This window comes from Rhinolophus sinicus, linkage group LG02 (assembly GCF_036562045.2).
Source record: "Rhinolophus sinicus isolate RSC01 linkage group LG02, ASM3656204v1, whole genome shotgun sequence".
Classification (NCBI taxonomy): Eukaryota; Metazoa; Chordata; class Mammalia; order Chiroptera; family Rhinolophidae; genus Rhinolophus; species Rhinolophus sinicus.
Genome location: NC_133752.1, coordinates 146,769,787 through 146,786,576, shown reverse-complemented (window position 1 = coordinate 146,786,576; position 16,790 = coordinate 146,769,787). Strand labels below are relative to the sequence as shown.

The window sequence follows — 16,790 nt, the reverse complement described above, 5'->3', positions numbered from 1 at the left end:
CTGGGTTCTGGGATCCCTCTCTTCCTTACTTCTCTCTTCTGTTTCTGCACATTTCTATTAGATTCAGAACTGCGTCAGGTTTATATTACCCAATATATTCTTGATTACATACTTTTTCCTTCCTAATCCAACTTCTACTTGCCCACCCCCCAAAATATGTTCCTGATCCACAATCATTGGCTCCTCAGTGAAGACCGTCTCTTTGGTATTTGTGAAGCAAATCAGGAAGATAATAAAATAGTTATACGTACAAACTCACATATATTGATTTTCAAACCTGGTTTAGATTGTCAGTGTGGTTTCCCACAAAGTCTAACAACCAGGAGCTGACCCTTTTAGGGGTTCCTGGGTTCCTAAAGGGTAATGTTTATTCTCTGAGCCATTGGCAGCAGAGATGAGCAGAGACCAGGAGGGCATACAATCTGAACTGGTTAAGGAAACAGATCAAGGAACAGGATACATGTTCTTACTCAGGCTTGCGCCACCCTGTGGCGATTTGCAGAATGTCATAGACCAACATTCCTTAGGAAAAGAGCCCTTGTTCTTCAAGTCTCACTCCTCTTTCAGAAATGCATGGACCCCAATTAAGGAAGGGGTGTTAAGCCCCAAATCTCCAAACCACCACTCAGGATCCGTATTTGAAAAGCAACCATTTATTAGAACCAATACAAGAGTATGAAAAGAGGGAAAAGAGGGTGGAAGAGGGGGAGAGTATGAGGTCTGCATCGGATGTCAGTTGTGGAAACACATAAATTGTCTACTTTTAAACATTTACATTTAAAAGACGAACATATATATGTCACTTATCCTAAAAAATTAAAAAATCAAAAGCAGACATGTTTGGCTGAAATAAAACTAAGAAACACAACCAAAACTCCCCCACAAACCAAAGTCCATAGAGAATTTAATTTCCAATTTTTCCATTCAGAAATCTGGCTACAAAGTGTGATTTGTTTTGCTACTCAGGATGGTACAGAGTGCTGAGAGAAACCCAGCCTCGAGTTTCTTAGATCCCCTCTTGAGTGAAGGGGTGGGAACGCCGGGCGAGTCAACTCCTGGCTAGTTGGCAAGATGTCAGACTGTTCTCTCCATCCTCCAGAACTCCACAGAACCGCCTGGTTCCACCGCCAGTGCTGGATGAACAAAGGAGCAGAGTCCACAAAACACGGAGAACCAGACTGTGACTGCAGCAAGGGGCCAGGACCTTGTGCTTCTTCATGGGTTACACGTCTAGGGCCAAGGAGAGGGAAAGGAGAAAGAGCCCTATCGGGAAGAGGAGCTGGTTGAGCCCCTGAACTGAGATGGAGAGTAAGGTTCTCAAGCCCACACCTGGGCAAATAGAAACAGTGTCCATAGTTTTCCTAAACCGGATGAAAAAAGGTCAAAGCGAGGTTCAGACTGTGGACACAGAGAAAGAATGACAGACGCTGAATGCAGTGAATTGGATGAAGCTTTAAAGAGTATCAATGCCTAATTTTGAGTATTAAACACATCTCTAGAAAAATCATTTTCCAATGTGGCTCTTTTTTGGTGGGGGCTGGAAGTGGTTACGTTTATTGAACCAGCTGGCTCCTATAGGGAGGTGGAGGCTTCAGTACAGATACCACGAAGGGGTGGAGCGACCCAGCTGTCCTGGGGTCAGTTTCGAGAGGGACAAGCAATGATATAAATCAAACCCACTGTGTCTGCTTTGCTCCTAAGACAGTCTGTGTCTGTTCTGAGCCCATGGGGAATGGGATCTTAATTCCCAACCTACAGAGGGAAACAAGCAGTAGCATCTCTGCCTCATGATTTCCTAATCCAATGCTCTTGGGTCTGAAATGGCCTCCCTTTGTGGATGTGAAACAGAAAATACTAAGTGCCTCCCCCCAAAACATCCTAAGTAAGTCTGGACTATTAAGGTTCCAACATTCACAAAAACACTGTCAACATCTGAACTAGCAGCTTTGATGAGGGGTGGGGGGCAGACTGTGCCGAGGTCACTAAGTAGTTCCAACCTTGGGACAGCTCAGTGAGGACTAAAGCCTATGTCAGGCCTAGACTTCGGCTCAAGGCATCCTCCATCGAGGACCCTCAAGTATTCGATCAACTTTGATTTACAATGCCTCACAACACCCCTGGTGAGGTAGGTCAGTATTATTACCCCCATTTGACAGATGGGGAACTGAGGCATTGGAAGGAGTGACTTGCCCAAGGTCAGCCATTATGAATCGGTTGAAGACGTTGGCAGTCAGCGTCCATTCAGTTGTTTCACTCCCCAGAGCATTTTACTTCTTAGAGTACACTTGGGAGCAAAAGGAAGCTGGTAAGTACGTCTCACTCTACAAACAAGATGAACTCAATCAGCCCACAAGCATTAACTGAGGGCTATTATTTATCAAGCATAATGCAAGGAACCTTGGAGAAACAAACTGCTTCTGAAAGCCATGTGTTAATGGGTGTTTCGAAAATAAAATTACATTTTAAACATTAAGGCGAAGGACTAAGTCACACTGATTTCCCAAAGTTCTGTACTAAGTAACCAAAATTCCTAAAATCCAGATTGAAGCAACTAGACCACATTCAAGCAGGAAGCTAAGAACTAGTTTCCCCAGTAGTGGTCTTGGCAGTTCTGAGCTGCAAGGCTGATGGGAAGGACCAGCAACAGTGGTGGCGGCAGCAGCTTCAGCATCAGCAACACCCTCTACAGGCTAAGATAGGAGCACAGGAATCCTAGCACCACCACCACCCTCCTGCTGCCTCAGCCCTGCCCATAATCCCCCGAGGTCAGCCTCAGCCTCTCCCCAACCTTTCTGCCTCCACTCACCTGCAGGAGTTGCAGTATGTTCATCAACAGCTCAGGATTAAGGATATAAATGGTGACCCTATTTTTCAATTCAGGGAGTGGGGGTCAAGTGTTCTCTATATTAGTCATAAGACTTTTGTAATATTCTTTTCTCCTGCCAGAGGTATAACTCTAACAAAAGAAAGGAAAACAAAAAACACCTTTCCCCCCTCCTTTGGATTTACAGTAGATTCTGACAGAGATCATTATGACCTTTATTCTAAAACTAGTGGGACAAAACTAAATCCACAGCCAGCCCTGGTTTAGAATCAAATACTAAAGCTGCTAGAAACTGCAGAACACTTGAGCCTTAACACGTTGCATACGGCGGGGTTTAAATCCCTCGTGACGATTCTCGTGATCTGTACGCAACGTGTTACAAGTGCTGTGACTCGATTAAACTCCATCTTCTCCAGTCTCTCAATCTACAGGCAGGAAGCCCCCCGCCCCCCTTTCCTCCATATCCCCTCACAGTAGCCAGAGCGGCAGAAGCTCAAAGAATGATTTATTAACACACACGCTATAGTGTTCACCAGCGAAATTCTACTTCTAGGAAGGACCAATCATTCTAAGACCTAAATATAAACCTTTTTTCACTGATTGCTAATCACACTGAGCAAGTCCAAATGATGATCAAGTTCAAGACTGATTAAAGTGGCAATGACAGTTCAGGTTTAGACTGTGTTTGGAATTCCTCAAAGTGTGACAAACTGGCCACTGGGGCCTGGATCAACTGTGAGGGTCACACCTGCCAATGCCAGGGGACATCACACATACAAAAAAATACAGAATGGCAAGATACAAAGTTCACTGCATTCAATTTGGCCTAATTTCTTGATAATAGTTTCCTATTAGATTTTCTGATTAATACTGATGGCTCTTACCTAGGCTGTGATAATTAGGTTTTGATCTATTGTGACATTAATGATCACAATCAGTTGACTTTGAAATTGTCTTAATTAACGGCTCTTCCCTTGTCAGTTGCCTCCAGTGCAGGTTCTGTCCCCTCCCCCACCACCTTGTTTTAACTCCTTCTCTTACTGATCTTAGACACAAATAGCATTTGGAGATCACTTTCTTCCCATAAACAAAGATTTTAAACTATTTTAAAACATTTCTCTGACAGAGGAACAATATGAGATGATATTAGGTGAAATGAGAATTGGGATGAAGAGGCAAGAGAACACACTGTCAATGAATAGGAAAAAAAATCCATCTTAGAAAGCCAAAGTCAAGCACGATGTTAAAAAGTGGCAATGACAAGTTGATGTAACTTTTAAAAAGACAAGATGAGGTAGTTTAAAATTCAAGAAATCCAGCGCAAGCATAAAGAAACTAGAATTTTTATGAAGCTATCCAAAGAAACTTCATACTGTAACTTTCCAGACAGTTATTCTAATTCCTGGGAATTCTGACTTCCAACTAGTCAACTCAATTTTCCAAGCAAAGTACCCTTTCCTTGTGGTTAGAACTAAGACATTTCTCAAAGTCAGACTGTTTCTTAACAGGGCTAGGCCTCATCCTAGATTAAATCCAAAATTCTAGAGTATGTGGATTTGGGGGAGGGTTTCCACATAATTGACACAAGTCTCTGCTTAGAAATCAATCTCTGGCAATGTTGAATAAAACTACACTGCCCAGAGTAGATGCCCAGGTGTTAACAGATGTGCCCCAAGATGCCTTTTTAGCAAATCTCTTGGCACTGCAAAATGTGTCCGTTTTAGGCTAAAAGCCAGCCTTATGTTAATTCCTCCAAAAGGGATAAGCAACTGAAAAAGGTGTGAGCAACTGATAAAATGTCCATGAGGAACCAAATGTTACAGAACCCACAATAATGTAACACATAACGGAATCTGCAACATAGTTAACACTTCTCACAAGCAAGGATGAACTATACCATTAAATACTTTGGCAAAGAGCATAAAATAGGGACCAAAATTTGGGGTTCTCAATCTCCACTCACCTGTTCTCTCAGAAATAGCAGCATTTCTAACTAACCTTCAGTTACCTTTATTTTCTGCAATAAAACAGGCCTTTGTTGTGGTCTATCTATGGCCAGTTAGCTCAGTTTATCCAAGATCATAAGTCTTTCCCACATATGAACTATGTTACCCTCCTTCTTAAGGGGCATCAACTGTATCAACCAGCTGTCTGTCTCTGCCCCCAAATCAGAATAAACTATTACATAGTCAGTTTATCCCACACCATTATGAGAGTTCCTTGAAGTCCGGTAAGAATCTTTTTGAACTTTGTATTCCCCACGCCAGAAAATGTTTGTTGAATGAATGATGTAACACTAATGTGGCTGAAATATGGACGGCTCAGTACAAACCCACCACTATCAATTGGGAGGGAGCACCCAATTCTGAGCATGTGCTCTTGGGTGCCAGGCTGGTAACATCTGTATTTTTGAAAACATAACTTTGATGATCAGTAACGCCAACATGAAACTGGAATACACTGGATCCAGACCTTTCCTCTCTCCACCTTGCTACAAGTATGTATGCTTGGTGGCTGATTACAAAGGTACAGACCTCACATTACTATTTTGTGCTCTCAAAATCTAAACCAAAAGGATGGAGCCATGGGTGCAAAATAAGCTTTTCCTTTGACCTATTTTGTGAGAAAGTTTCCACATTTCAAATCTAATTACACAACCCTTCCTGGGGTTCTCATACTACTATTGCAAAGTAGTATTTTAGGCCCTTGAATTCAAACCCAAAGGGCAAAGACAATCATTCCCCAACCCAAACACAGATCCCTCTGTACTTTAGGGGAGCTGGCCTATACATAGATCCAACAAAATCACAAGATGAAAATCCCAAGCACCTTCCCCAAAGCCCTATAAAATGACCTGAATACAAGGTAAATGGACAGCAGGGTGGCTACAGAACAGGACCAAACTTTCAACAAAAAGCAGAACACAGATATGGCTGGGGGACAGCCAAGGACTATCTAGACCAGGGGTGTCCAAACTTTTTTCAACGTTTTTCACCAAGGGCCATATGCGGTAAAATACACAAACAGCCGGGACACTCACTCGAGGTGAAGTACGTATTTAAGTAAGCTAAATATATTTTTAGAATTTGCTGCGGGCCAATTAACAATGGATCATGGGCCGTAGTTTGGACACCCCTGATCCAGCCTTTTAAGTGTTAGGAGCACCACAGGCCCAAATGCTCCCTTGAGCAGGAAAAAAACTGGACTGCAGGAAGAAAAATGATATGGCTCTCTCCAGTTTAAAAATGGGTGCTCGCATCAGGGCTGATATTCCCAACAGCTGATCTTAATGTGAGGGCATCAGCCCAGCCCAAGGCTCAGAAAAGCAACTACGTTGATCTTGGTAGACTCTTTTAGGAAAGGGTCTACTACATTCTGTGCAAGGGAGATCCATGAATGCTGATTACTAAAGAAATTCATCATTAGAAAAATGTTTTGGAAGGACTAAACATGAAAAATACACTGAGCACCTGGGGCCTACATGTTTAAGGGTGCTTAGCCCATGGCTACTAACTCTTCTGAAAGGAGAAAACCCCATGAAAACAAGTTTCTGTTTGAGGTTGCAATTCTCCAAGGGCCAGGACGGCTACTCAGCATTAACAAACGCCAGAGGCAGAGGCAGGCATCTGGCTTCCTTTCCGCTGAGGGCTGAAATCTGCACTGGCCTCTGGCTCCCTACATTCCTATAGAAGCAGCTGTGAATAGGCAGGGAGAGAACAAAAGTTGTTTTGGCGGCACTCAGTACAAGACCATGATTCAATAAACTGTGGACAGAAAAAGATGAATGGAGTGAAGAGTAAGGTATTAAAGAGGTGATGAATAGATAATACTGGGGTTATTGTGCTAAAAGAAAATCAGATTTTGATGACTGTCTTAAATATTACCTATAACTCTGGCAACCACACGTCCCACGTTTCTCAGCATCAATTTCAGTACAAAATAATTGTTTTTTCCATATCCTAGATTTTGATAAAAATATGGTCACTGTAATTTATATGCCCACTGCTCCTGGAAGACACACTTTGGCTACATGGATAAGCTGTCATTTTCTCCACCTGCAAATTGAGACCCAGATCACCTCCTCAGGGGGGCTCTGGCCTACTTTTGTCCTATCCTTGTCTACCCTAATTAATATTCTTGGTTACCTGTATGACAACTCTATTTCCTGACCATCCTTTCTTTTAGATAAGTACTGTTACCTAGCACTTGATCTAGGGCTTTAATTTCTTCAGAGTAAAGGAAGATGGAGATAAAACTCCTATCCACTTGAGGTACGGGTTCTGAGTTCTTACCTAATCACATTACCATTCAGAAGGATTTTCCTGGATGACTTAAACCAAAATCTTCATTGTTCCAGTCTGTCATGTCACTGCATCAATAGCTGTCTTCTCAACTGTGCTGTATAATTTTTGACATAATTTATACAAGCACACAGAATTCAATCAGCAGCTGAGCAGGGAAGCAATGTTAACGAATGCTATGAATGGGTACATGATTTGCATATTATTCGGCTCATCTGTGGACTAGAGCAATCTATCCATTCCCCTCGTTACTCTGAATAATCCAGAAATGGTTGAATGCTCCTTGCCAGACAGCTATGTTTTAAAAACCAAAGCAGCAAAAACCTCAGTGGCTGGTGAACACTAGAGTTAAGGCTATTTCAAGCATTTATTCTTATTTCCTCAGCTTTTGGGCTGGAACAAGGATGCTCAAAACCCTGCTATTTCCTTACTTTTAGTCTTGATTCTCCAGCCCTCCCTCAACTAAAGAAAAAAAGAGTAAAGAGAAATAGGGCATCTCATGGTAGCTAAAGGCAGAAGGTTATGATCAGAAAAATAAACTCTCAATATAATGGCAAAACAGGATGAAGCCAAAAGGGAAATACTTTGCTGAGTTGGGAGAGAAGGTTATGTCAACATGCTAATACCAGAGCCTGTCACTCTGAGGTGATAGTCTTCCATGGAAATGCATTCTTAAAAAGATAGAACTAAGAGTTTGAGGGTGGAAAAAGGAAGAACATTGATACTTTGGGGACTCTTGGCAAATCCAGGAGTCAACAAAGCAGGAAATGTATAACTATAAATGCTATGAATATTTAAAATTGTTATTGTGGCCAATGGTTCCCCTCTAAGAATTCCCCACTGAAAATAATGTCATGGAGAGGAAACTTGGGTCCACTGAGAAGTGAGGGTCAGGTTTGAAGCCTCTTTGGTTAACAGGAATGCTTTGGGAGGCCACAAAAGTTGGCAGGGTTGGAGGGTGCCTAGCACCTTGGCACGAGCAAGCACCAGGCAGTTACTCACACCTACATAAATTGAGTCCAAATGTGAGGGATGGAAGGAAATAATACATATATACCACGTGTGATAATAAAGACAACTGTACCCTACCCCATCATCCTCATGTACTAATAGCTAAACATCTCCACAGTTAATAATCCTGTCATTTTATGACAGACTACACCATCTTGCAGAAGCAGAATCAGGGATTGCTAAGAAACAAGGCCAAAAGTCCTGGGGCTAAAAGGAGTGCCTTAACAAATCTGAATGTAAAATTTCAAGTCCTCCAATGGATGGAGCTGTTCTGGGAGGATGGGTGAGGATGAACAACAGAGGGTGGCCCAGAAGACCACACCAGGGACCCTGTATTCTCCTGGGTAGAGCTGAATGATGCTGGGAAGGCCCCAACAGGTAGGCAGTTGCTATTGGCTTTTTAAAAAGATGGGCAACGTCTTTTCCATCCCAACATCTCAAAACAAAGGCTAGCTGATCGTCAACATGTTCTAAGAACCAAAATTCATCATCACTGTAACAAAATCCCCCAAGCTAAAAAGTGACCAACCCTGAAAAGATCAAGACTCTAAGGTGATTAAAAAGGTAAAATTCATCTTAAGGTCACAGGGGAGCAGAAAGAAGAGATCAGGGCAAAGGAAAAAATGGTGAGAATTACACACAGTATGTAAATGCCTGGTCTTCACAGAGAGACACTTATCATGAATCAGACCATCAGTTATGTTACAAGAGAACCAATACCAACATTTCTCCTGTGGAGCACAGTGATAAGCACATTTTTTATGGATGTGTTTAGGATAGAAGGGGGTGGGGAGAAGGGACAGGAAGCAGGGAGGTGAATGTATTATGTACAAAGAGAAATGACAGAGACCACCCCCTCCTTTAGCTCTTTGCTGTTTCTTTCTCTTTGTTTTCCGCATCCTCAGGGTATGCGTGCCACGTCAGTCTCTCTTCATAAAATGCTATCACAATCTGTGGACATTTTACATTAGCTTCTTTTGCAAGAACCAGGTCTGCTTCATCTGTGTCTTTCCTGGGGAGAAAGAATAGGAGACTTAAAAGGAGAGAAAGCAAAAGTGAGAGTCTGCCCAAATGTAGGTTTCTGTCATTATCTGCATATAACTGGCTTGATTTCCTCTTCATCCTGATTTCAAAGTGAGAAGAACCCTACCAATTCAATATTTTCAAGGAGAAATTTAAGTAAATGAATTAAAATTACAGTAGTGCCCCCTTACCTGTGGTTTTGCTTTTTGCAGTTTGTTACCCCTAGTCAACTGCAGTCCAAAAATACTGAATGGAAAATTCCAGAAATAAACAATTCTTACGTTTACATTGTGCGCTGTTCTGAGCAGCGTGATAAAATTTCATGCTGTCCCGCCTGGGATGTGAATCATCCCTTTGTCCAGCATCTACAGGCTGCACATATATAGTAAGAGATCTTGAGAAAGACCACTTTCACATAACTTTTATTATAGCAGTTGTTATAATTGTTCTATTTTATCAGTTAGTGTTGTTAATCTCTTACTGTGCCTGATTTATAAATTAAACTTTATCACACAGGTATGTATATATTTTATGTATGTATGTATGTATGTATGCATGTATAGGAAAAAACATAGTACATACAGAGTTCCGCACTATCCATGATCTCAGGCACCTATGGGGAGTGTCTTAGAATGTATCCACCATGATAGGGGGGACCACTGTATTACTGAGTATCATTTAACTACTGTGTTTCCCCAAAAATAAGACCTAGCCGGACAATCAGCTCTAATGCGTCTTTTGGAGCAAAAATTAATATAAGACCCGGTCTTATATTACTATGAGACCGGGTCTTATACAATATATGATATGATATATGATACAATATAATATCGGGTTTTATGTTAATTTTTGCTCCAAAAGGCGCATTAGAGCTTATTGTCTGGCTAGGTCTTATTTTCGGTGAAACGGTATTATACTACATCAGACAGAAACAGAAATTTTCACAATTAGAATTTAGTTGGAAAATAGCAGGCTTAATCAAAAGGCTGAAAATTACATAAATTCTGCCCCCACAATTTGCATCTGTGTGAGTGAACACACAACCAAACCTGCATGCCACCTAGTGATAATGCAGAAATTGCCCAATGCAGTTTCTGGACCATGTAAGTGAAAGCATCCTAACACTCCTCATCTTGTGGCCTTTTCTTTTTTTCTTTTTTTTTCCTTGTGGCCTTTTAAACACTCATTATCCTTTTGGTAAGCACTGTGGTTTGGAATAATAAAAAAACAAATTCAAGTCAGAAACAGTACTTATAAAAGGGAAAGTAAGGAAAAATGTAAAATCTAGTGCTAACATGAAATGTAGGAATTAGATGCAAATTTCAATTATCCAAGTTACACAGCCTCTACTACCACGTATAACAAAGAAATCTAACAAGTTCCTTAACCAGGATTCCAAACCAAGAAAAAGTTTAAATCAAAATTCCACTGAGGGTGACTGGTTAGCTCACTTGGTTAGAGCGCGGTGCTGATAACACCAAGGTTGCCTGGTTCGATCACCGCATGGACGACTGTGAGCTGCGCCCTCCTTTAAAAAATAAATAAAAAATGAAAAATTCCACTGAGATGTGAGCAAGGATTACTCCTTTTCTAAAAAATGAGATGTTTAATTCATAGCAGTAAGTATTCTGGATGAGGAGGGTGAAAACACATGGCTTAGGGCCGGCCCAGTGGCTCAGGTGGTTGGAGCTCCATGCTCCTAACTCCAAAGGTTTCCGGTTCGATTCCCACATGGGCCAGTGGGCTCTCAACCACAAGGTTGCCAGTTCAATTCCTCGAGTCCCGCAAGGGATGGTGGGCAGTGCCCCCTGCAACTAAGATTGAACACGGCACCTTGAGCTGAGCTGCCACTGAGCTCCCAGATGGCTCAGTTGGTGGGAGCGCATCCTCTCAACCACAACGTTGCCAGTTCGACTCCCGCAAAGGATGGTGGGCTGCGACCCCTGCAACTAGAAAACGGCAATTGGACCTGGAGCTGAGCTGCGCCCTCCACAACTAAGATTGGGGGGACAACGACTTGACTTGGAAAGAGGTCCTGGAAGTACACACTGTTCCCCAATAAAGTCCTGTTCCCCTTCCCCAATAAAATTTTTTTAAAAAACCAAAAAAACACATGGCTTAAAGCAGACACTCAAATTTGGACTGTGGTGGAAAGCTAGTTAATATGTGACTGTAAATCACAAGTAGCACATTGGCTGAGTGGGAATAGCAGTCAATACAGCTTCCTTACTTCTGAACAGTACAGTGATTCTTCAAAAATCGGCTTCTAGCTAAGTAATTTACCATCAAAATTTTGATCAAGTGAAATGTTAAGCCTTTTGATTATACTTTTAAGGTAATTAGCTTCCTCAGTGGCACTGCAGCACGAACTCTTTGTTCACAAAGAGTTCGCTCAGAATTCGCTAAATCACAAGCTCAGAATACCTGGAAATAGAGAGGTAGTGAGGGCCACACCATAAACCACTGTCTTTTAGAAACCAAATTGAGGGGAAGTAACTACACCTTCCTCTAAGAGCCATTCCCTCTACCGGATGAAATAACTTGTGCTTTGGCCACTATTATTCTTAATGTTTTTTGTTGAGATTATTTTTCTCTTTTAAACATTATTCAGTGGTCTTGGACCTCAGTGATGGCAGAAAGCCTTACTCAACTCCTATCCCATGGCCACAGGCTTATGGTCTAACAGCAAATGATTCAGAACTGTGTAAAAAAAAAAAATGGTTAGGTCATGTTTATGTTTCGTACCTCAAATCTACTTTTTCTTGTGGGCTAATATAATATAATTTGGCCTAATACCAAAACTTGAGGACGTCTTGAGTTCATTCCAAACCATAATTCCCATTCAATACTGACAGCTGGTGTCAGTTAAAGATCCTTGACAATCAAAATTCTTGGTTGGGGAATACTCAGTCTTCCCTCCCTATCTTCCATACAAATTCAAGTCAAAGGCAAAAACAAACCAACAAATGCACAATTGTAGAGTGAGAACCACTCTCGCTCACCATTTCATTAGGAACATTAAATCGCCACAGGAATCTGTCGCCCCAATGATCTTTTCTGGTTCCAGTCCTCTCTCAAAGCCCCGAGCGATATCATTGCTCTGCTATAAATAGAAGATGAAGAAAGGTTACAGCTTTGAGAACGAATAAAAACCTCCATTTCTCTGCTCAACAAAGCACAACCTAAGCTACTAGCACCTAATACCGTTTTTATCACAAATTCATAAAATTTTTAAAATTTAAGAAACACAATATTGGGTTACCCAGAGACAGTAATGCCAAAAGATATTTTTGCAAGAAGATGCAGCTGCCCTTCCAGTATTCCTTTAAAGGCTTAGGAGTGGCCCCTAACACTCTTTAATAACCCTTAAAATATTTTGGAGTCATCACGAGAACAACTCTCATCCAATCTCCTTAACGATATAAACTGACTACCCCTAAATTGCTTCTGAGATGAAAACAAGTCCGTGTTTACCCGAACTAAACCCTTTTTCATTTTATAAACTTCAAATACACATGACTCACAATCTTAATTTTCTTAGTCTTTTTAGTTTACCTAATACTAACTAGTATTTTTAATACTTCTTTTCAGTCATATGTATTTATGAAAGAGCAGATGTAAGAATGATTCAAGGAAGTACCATAAAATAGCAGATTTCTTTCAGAGCTCACATACTGCAATATCCAAACACTTGGAAAGAGGCCATAGTCTGTGCCTGACGTGGATGAGTCGTTAGCATTAGAGAGAACTGGACAGTGATTCAAAACAAAGAAACTGATCATTCTCTAGGGGATTATTCAAATTTGGTCAGAACACAATCATGCAATCTAGACAAGGGGCACAGGGTCTCATTGAAGTGTGATGGCACCAGTGAGAGCAAAATGGCACAAATTTATAAAAAACAGGTAATTTAAAAAACCTTATTATGGAAGACAATGCAAGCTTAGTAGTGGCAACACAAAAAAAGATTTAAAAACACTGTCCAAATGAACTAATCTCAGATGTCTGATTTTCGTAATAAAATCTCTTTGATCTAACATTCACCTTGCTTTCTTCTGAGAGATACAAACATACAGGGTCCACGTGGTCCCCAAAGATACCAGAACCCACATTGGGAAGGAAATTCCATGCACGGATCAGGGGAGATACTGACTGAAAAACATAGCCTCTTTTGGGGGCGCTTAAAGGGAGGAGGTTCCCAGATGTGCACACAGCTGCTCACAGCTGGAATGCTGGCGCATGTACTGAGTCGTAAATCATAGCTGGCGGCTGAAAACAGTTTGCCACATAGGGAGGGAAGGGAAGAAAAATGTTCAAGCTGCTGAAAAGGATTCGAGGCGAGGAAAATGCTAAAATCATCACACAGGCAGTAATCTTAAATCATGCATAATGCAGACTAACAAATTTCTTCTGCAGTGGTCTAAAGAAAGAAACTCAATCCCCTCCTGTACCTTTAAAACATACAATCACCTATCTTCCCAGCTGCCTACCTGACAGCCACCAGCACTGCTGAGAATGCTGTCAGGGGCCCCAGGTGAACATTACAATGTAAGGGACGTGTGGGAGTTATTTTCAAGGTCGGCAACATCAGAACCTGTCCTAGGAACAAAACTCTGCATTGGCCAGTGGCTCTAAGCCAGACTGCTCCTTAGGTTGAGGAAATGCACACTATATGTCACAAATAGCTACTCAGAGGTCTTATGCTATGTTGTTTTCCAGCCTCTTTATTTAGCTAGAGAATTAATCAAACGACAAAAGCCAGAATACAAAGGACTAATAAAAAAAGATGATGTATTATAAAATTGTACACCTGAAACTTATATATTAACCAATGTTACCCTAATAAATTTAATTTAAAAAAGAATGAACCAAGTCTTAGCTCCTTAGAGAAGGGCAAGTATTCTCAAATTTTTTATGGGTAGTTTATCATAATGATATACACACCTCACAATAAAATTAATGTGGGACAAAAATAAGGAGACAGACACAAACCCAGAATCCATTCTCACTTGCAGTCTCCAATCTTTCACTCTTATTTCAATCCTTTTTGGAAAGCTGGTCTCCCATTTTCTCTCCTATGGAGACCAGGAATCACTTGGGTAAGTCTTTATAAAATACTGATGCCTAGATCCAAACCACAGAAATTTGAATTTAACTGGTCTGGAGTGCATTTTGGACACTGGAAGTTTTTAAAAGTCCCCCACCCCCGTGATTCTAATGTGCAGCCAGAACTGAGAACTAATGCTCTAGAAAGACTGGTATCCAAGAAGATAGATAGGGATGCTTATGACAGTGATGCTAGATGATTCAGAAGCGGACTTAGGCTTTTATTTTATTAAACTTTAAGGATATGATACAGCCTTCCCACAAAAGGCTTCGCAACCTTGAAATAAATGAAAGAAATGGACGCTGGGTGGGTGGGATGTATGTGTGTACACAGATGGAAAAGATATAGATGAAAAAAGAGAGGCAATCACAGTGTTTATGTTAGTTACTTCAGACCTAAAGATCAGAAGGACTAACGCAACTGAAACAAACCAAAACTTCATAAACAGATTTTCCAAACTGAATACAAAATATCAAAAGGAGGATGAAAATTAATTTATGTGCAGTACACAGAAATAATAATACCAAAAGAGAATACGTCACTGAACTGTATGTACACTTTAAAATAGCTAATTGTATGTTATGTGAATTTCACCTCAATGGAAAAAAAAGAGAATATAAAGATTTGAAAATAAGGGCTGTCTTTGGAACAAAAGATAAAAGGAAGTGAAGTGGTAAACATTTTAAAGCCCTTTTCTAGTCTAAAAAAATTCACCAAAGACCCTTCACGTCTAAGATAGCTTAGCCTTCTTCTATGGAGAAGACAGAGTGACTGAATGTTTTAAAGGGATTTAATTTTGCCACGTTAATACAGTTCAGTGTAGATAGATTACATTTCTCATTCAGCCAGGAGGGGGCACTGTAGTTAATCAACATACCTCCCTGGAAGCTCTTTTGTTCAACAATTTTACCTTGCAGGCCATCCTTAGAACAGAAATAAACAAAATAAGGCTTTTTGGGGGGAGGGAAGGTGTGTGGGAAAAGAATAGTTTGTGGGGAAAAGGGGAAAGGAAGCTTACCTCTCTCTTTTTTTTGGATTTGATATCATCAGCACTGTTTGAGAAACTGGATTTCCTCTTGTTACTTTCTGACTTCTCTCTGGGTTTGTTATTTTCACCCTCCTTCATCTTCTTATACTTTTTCATGAACTCAGAAATTAGCTCAGGGCAATCCAAATTTTTCTCAGGTTCCCAAGTATTGTGCTCCCTGGGCAAGAGAATGGAGAAAAAAGGAAAAGAATGAGGTGGGGAGGGAAATTCAATGCCTTAAAGAGGACAAGTAGGCAAAAAGGAAAAAAAACCCTTCACTTAAAGGAGATAAATTTGACCCTAGGAATCTATCCAAAAGAAATGAAAAAATATACAGACAAAAAAGTTGGCAATCATTCATACCAGCATTTTAATAACCAAAAGACAGAAAACAATTCAAATGTCCGTGAACTAGTGAGGGAATAAACAAAATGTGGTACATCCACACAATGGACTAGTATTTAGCAACAAAAAGGAACACAATACTAACTAATACACACTACAACATGGAAGAGCCACAAAAACATTATGCCAACTAAAGAAACCAGATGCAAAAAACTATGTATCGTCTGATTCCATTTGCAGGAAATGTCTAGGAAAGACAAATTTAGAGACAGAAAGCAGATCAGTAGTTCCCTGGGGCTGGTCTGGGTCTTGGGATAACCACATAAGGGGCTCAAGGGAATTTAAGGAGGTTACGGAAATGTTCTAAAACTGAAGTCTAGCGACAGTTGCTCAACTATAAATTTACTAACAAAAATCACTGAATTGTACACTTCCAATGAATGATTCTTATGGATTGTAAATTATACCTTAATAAAGTTATTAAAAACTCAAATAAGAATTCTGCTTTACAAGTGGCAAAATGTGATTTCAAACATATAATCATCTATGCAAATTGGGAGGATAATCTAATAAATCATGCACCAATTTATACTGTCTTACATATGTTACTTATACTTTGAAGAAATGTCAACAAATTATTGGAGGATTGGAAATAGTTATTTAGAAAAAAGGCAGTAAGGGCTTAAATCATTAGAATATAGACAGACCCTAAGAAGAAGACTCAGAAGTGGGATTAGGAGCACAGTAATTCAATGGTCTGGATTCAAGTCCGCTGTCACTAGGTCGTCAAAATATATTGTTATACTAATAAGCAAAAACAAAAACAGCAACAAAAAAACCCTAAACTAAATAATTGGGTTTAATTAAACTTGGAGCAAGGGAGTCCTATTATGAGGAAAACAAATAGCTGGTATTCATAAAGGTGTTCTCTGTACTTGGGGCATGGGTTGCAGAAAACCAAACCCCCAACTCCATAAGCTTATGAAATCAAAGGAAGAAGTACCTACATGGGAGAAACTAAACCAGAATCCTCTTCACTTCCTAGCCAGTGGCAGAGGTTTTTCTGGTTATGTAGTGAACACTCGTTTATATTAAGCTACATCTGTAAATATCTCATAAAAGTAGTTTCTACAGTACGTTCATTGACTTGGG

General features: G+C 40.4%; 1 protein-coding gene across 4 annotated transcripts in view; it reads right to left on the bottom strand.

Annotated features, from left to right (window-relative positions):
* Nucleotides 1-637: 637 nt before the first annotated feature.
* CBX5 (chromobox 5) overlaps nucleotides 638-16,790 on the bottom strand; it is a 34,459-nt gene continuing 18,306 nt past the window's right edge. For all 4 annotated transcript variants that reach the window (XM_019724405.2, XM_074325602.1, XM_019724407.2 and 1 more), the window contains 3 exons: nucleotides 15,285-15,471; nucleotides 12,162-12,262; nucleotides 638-9,148 (listed from right to left, as the gene is read on the bottom strand). In XM_019724405.2, the coding sequence (XP_019579964.1) occupies nucleotides 8,998-9,148; nucleotides 12,162-12,262; nucleotides 15,285-15,471 (439 nt within the window). In that variant the 3' untranslated portion in view covers nucleotides 638-8,997. The remainder of the gene's footprint in view (nucleotides 9,149-12,161; nucleotides 12,263-15,284; nucleotides 15,472-16,790) is intronic.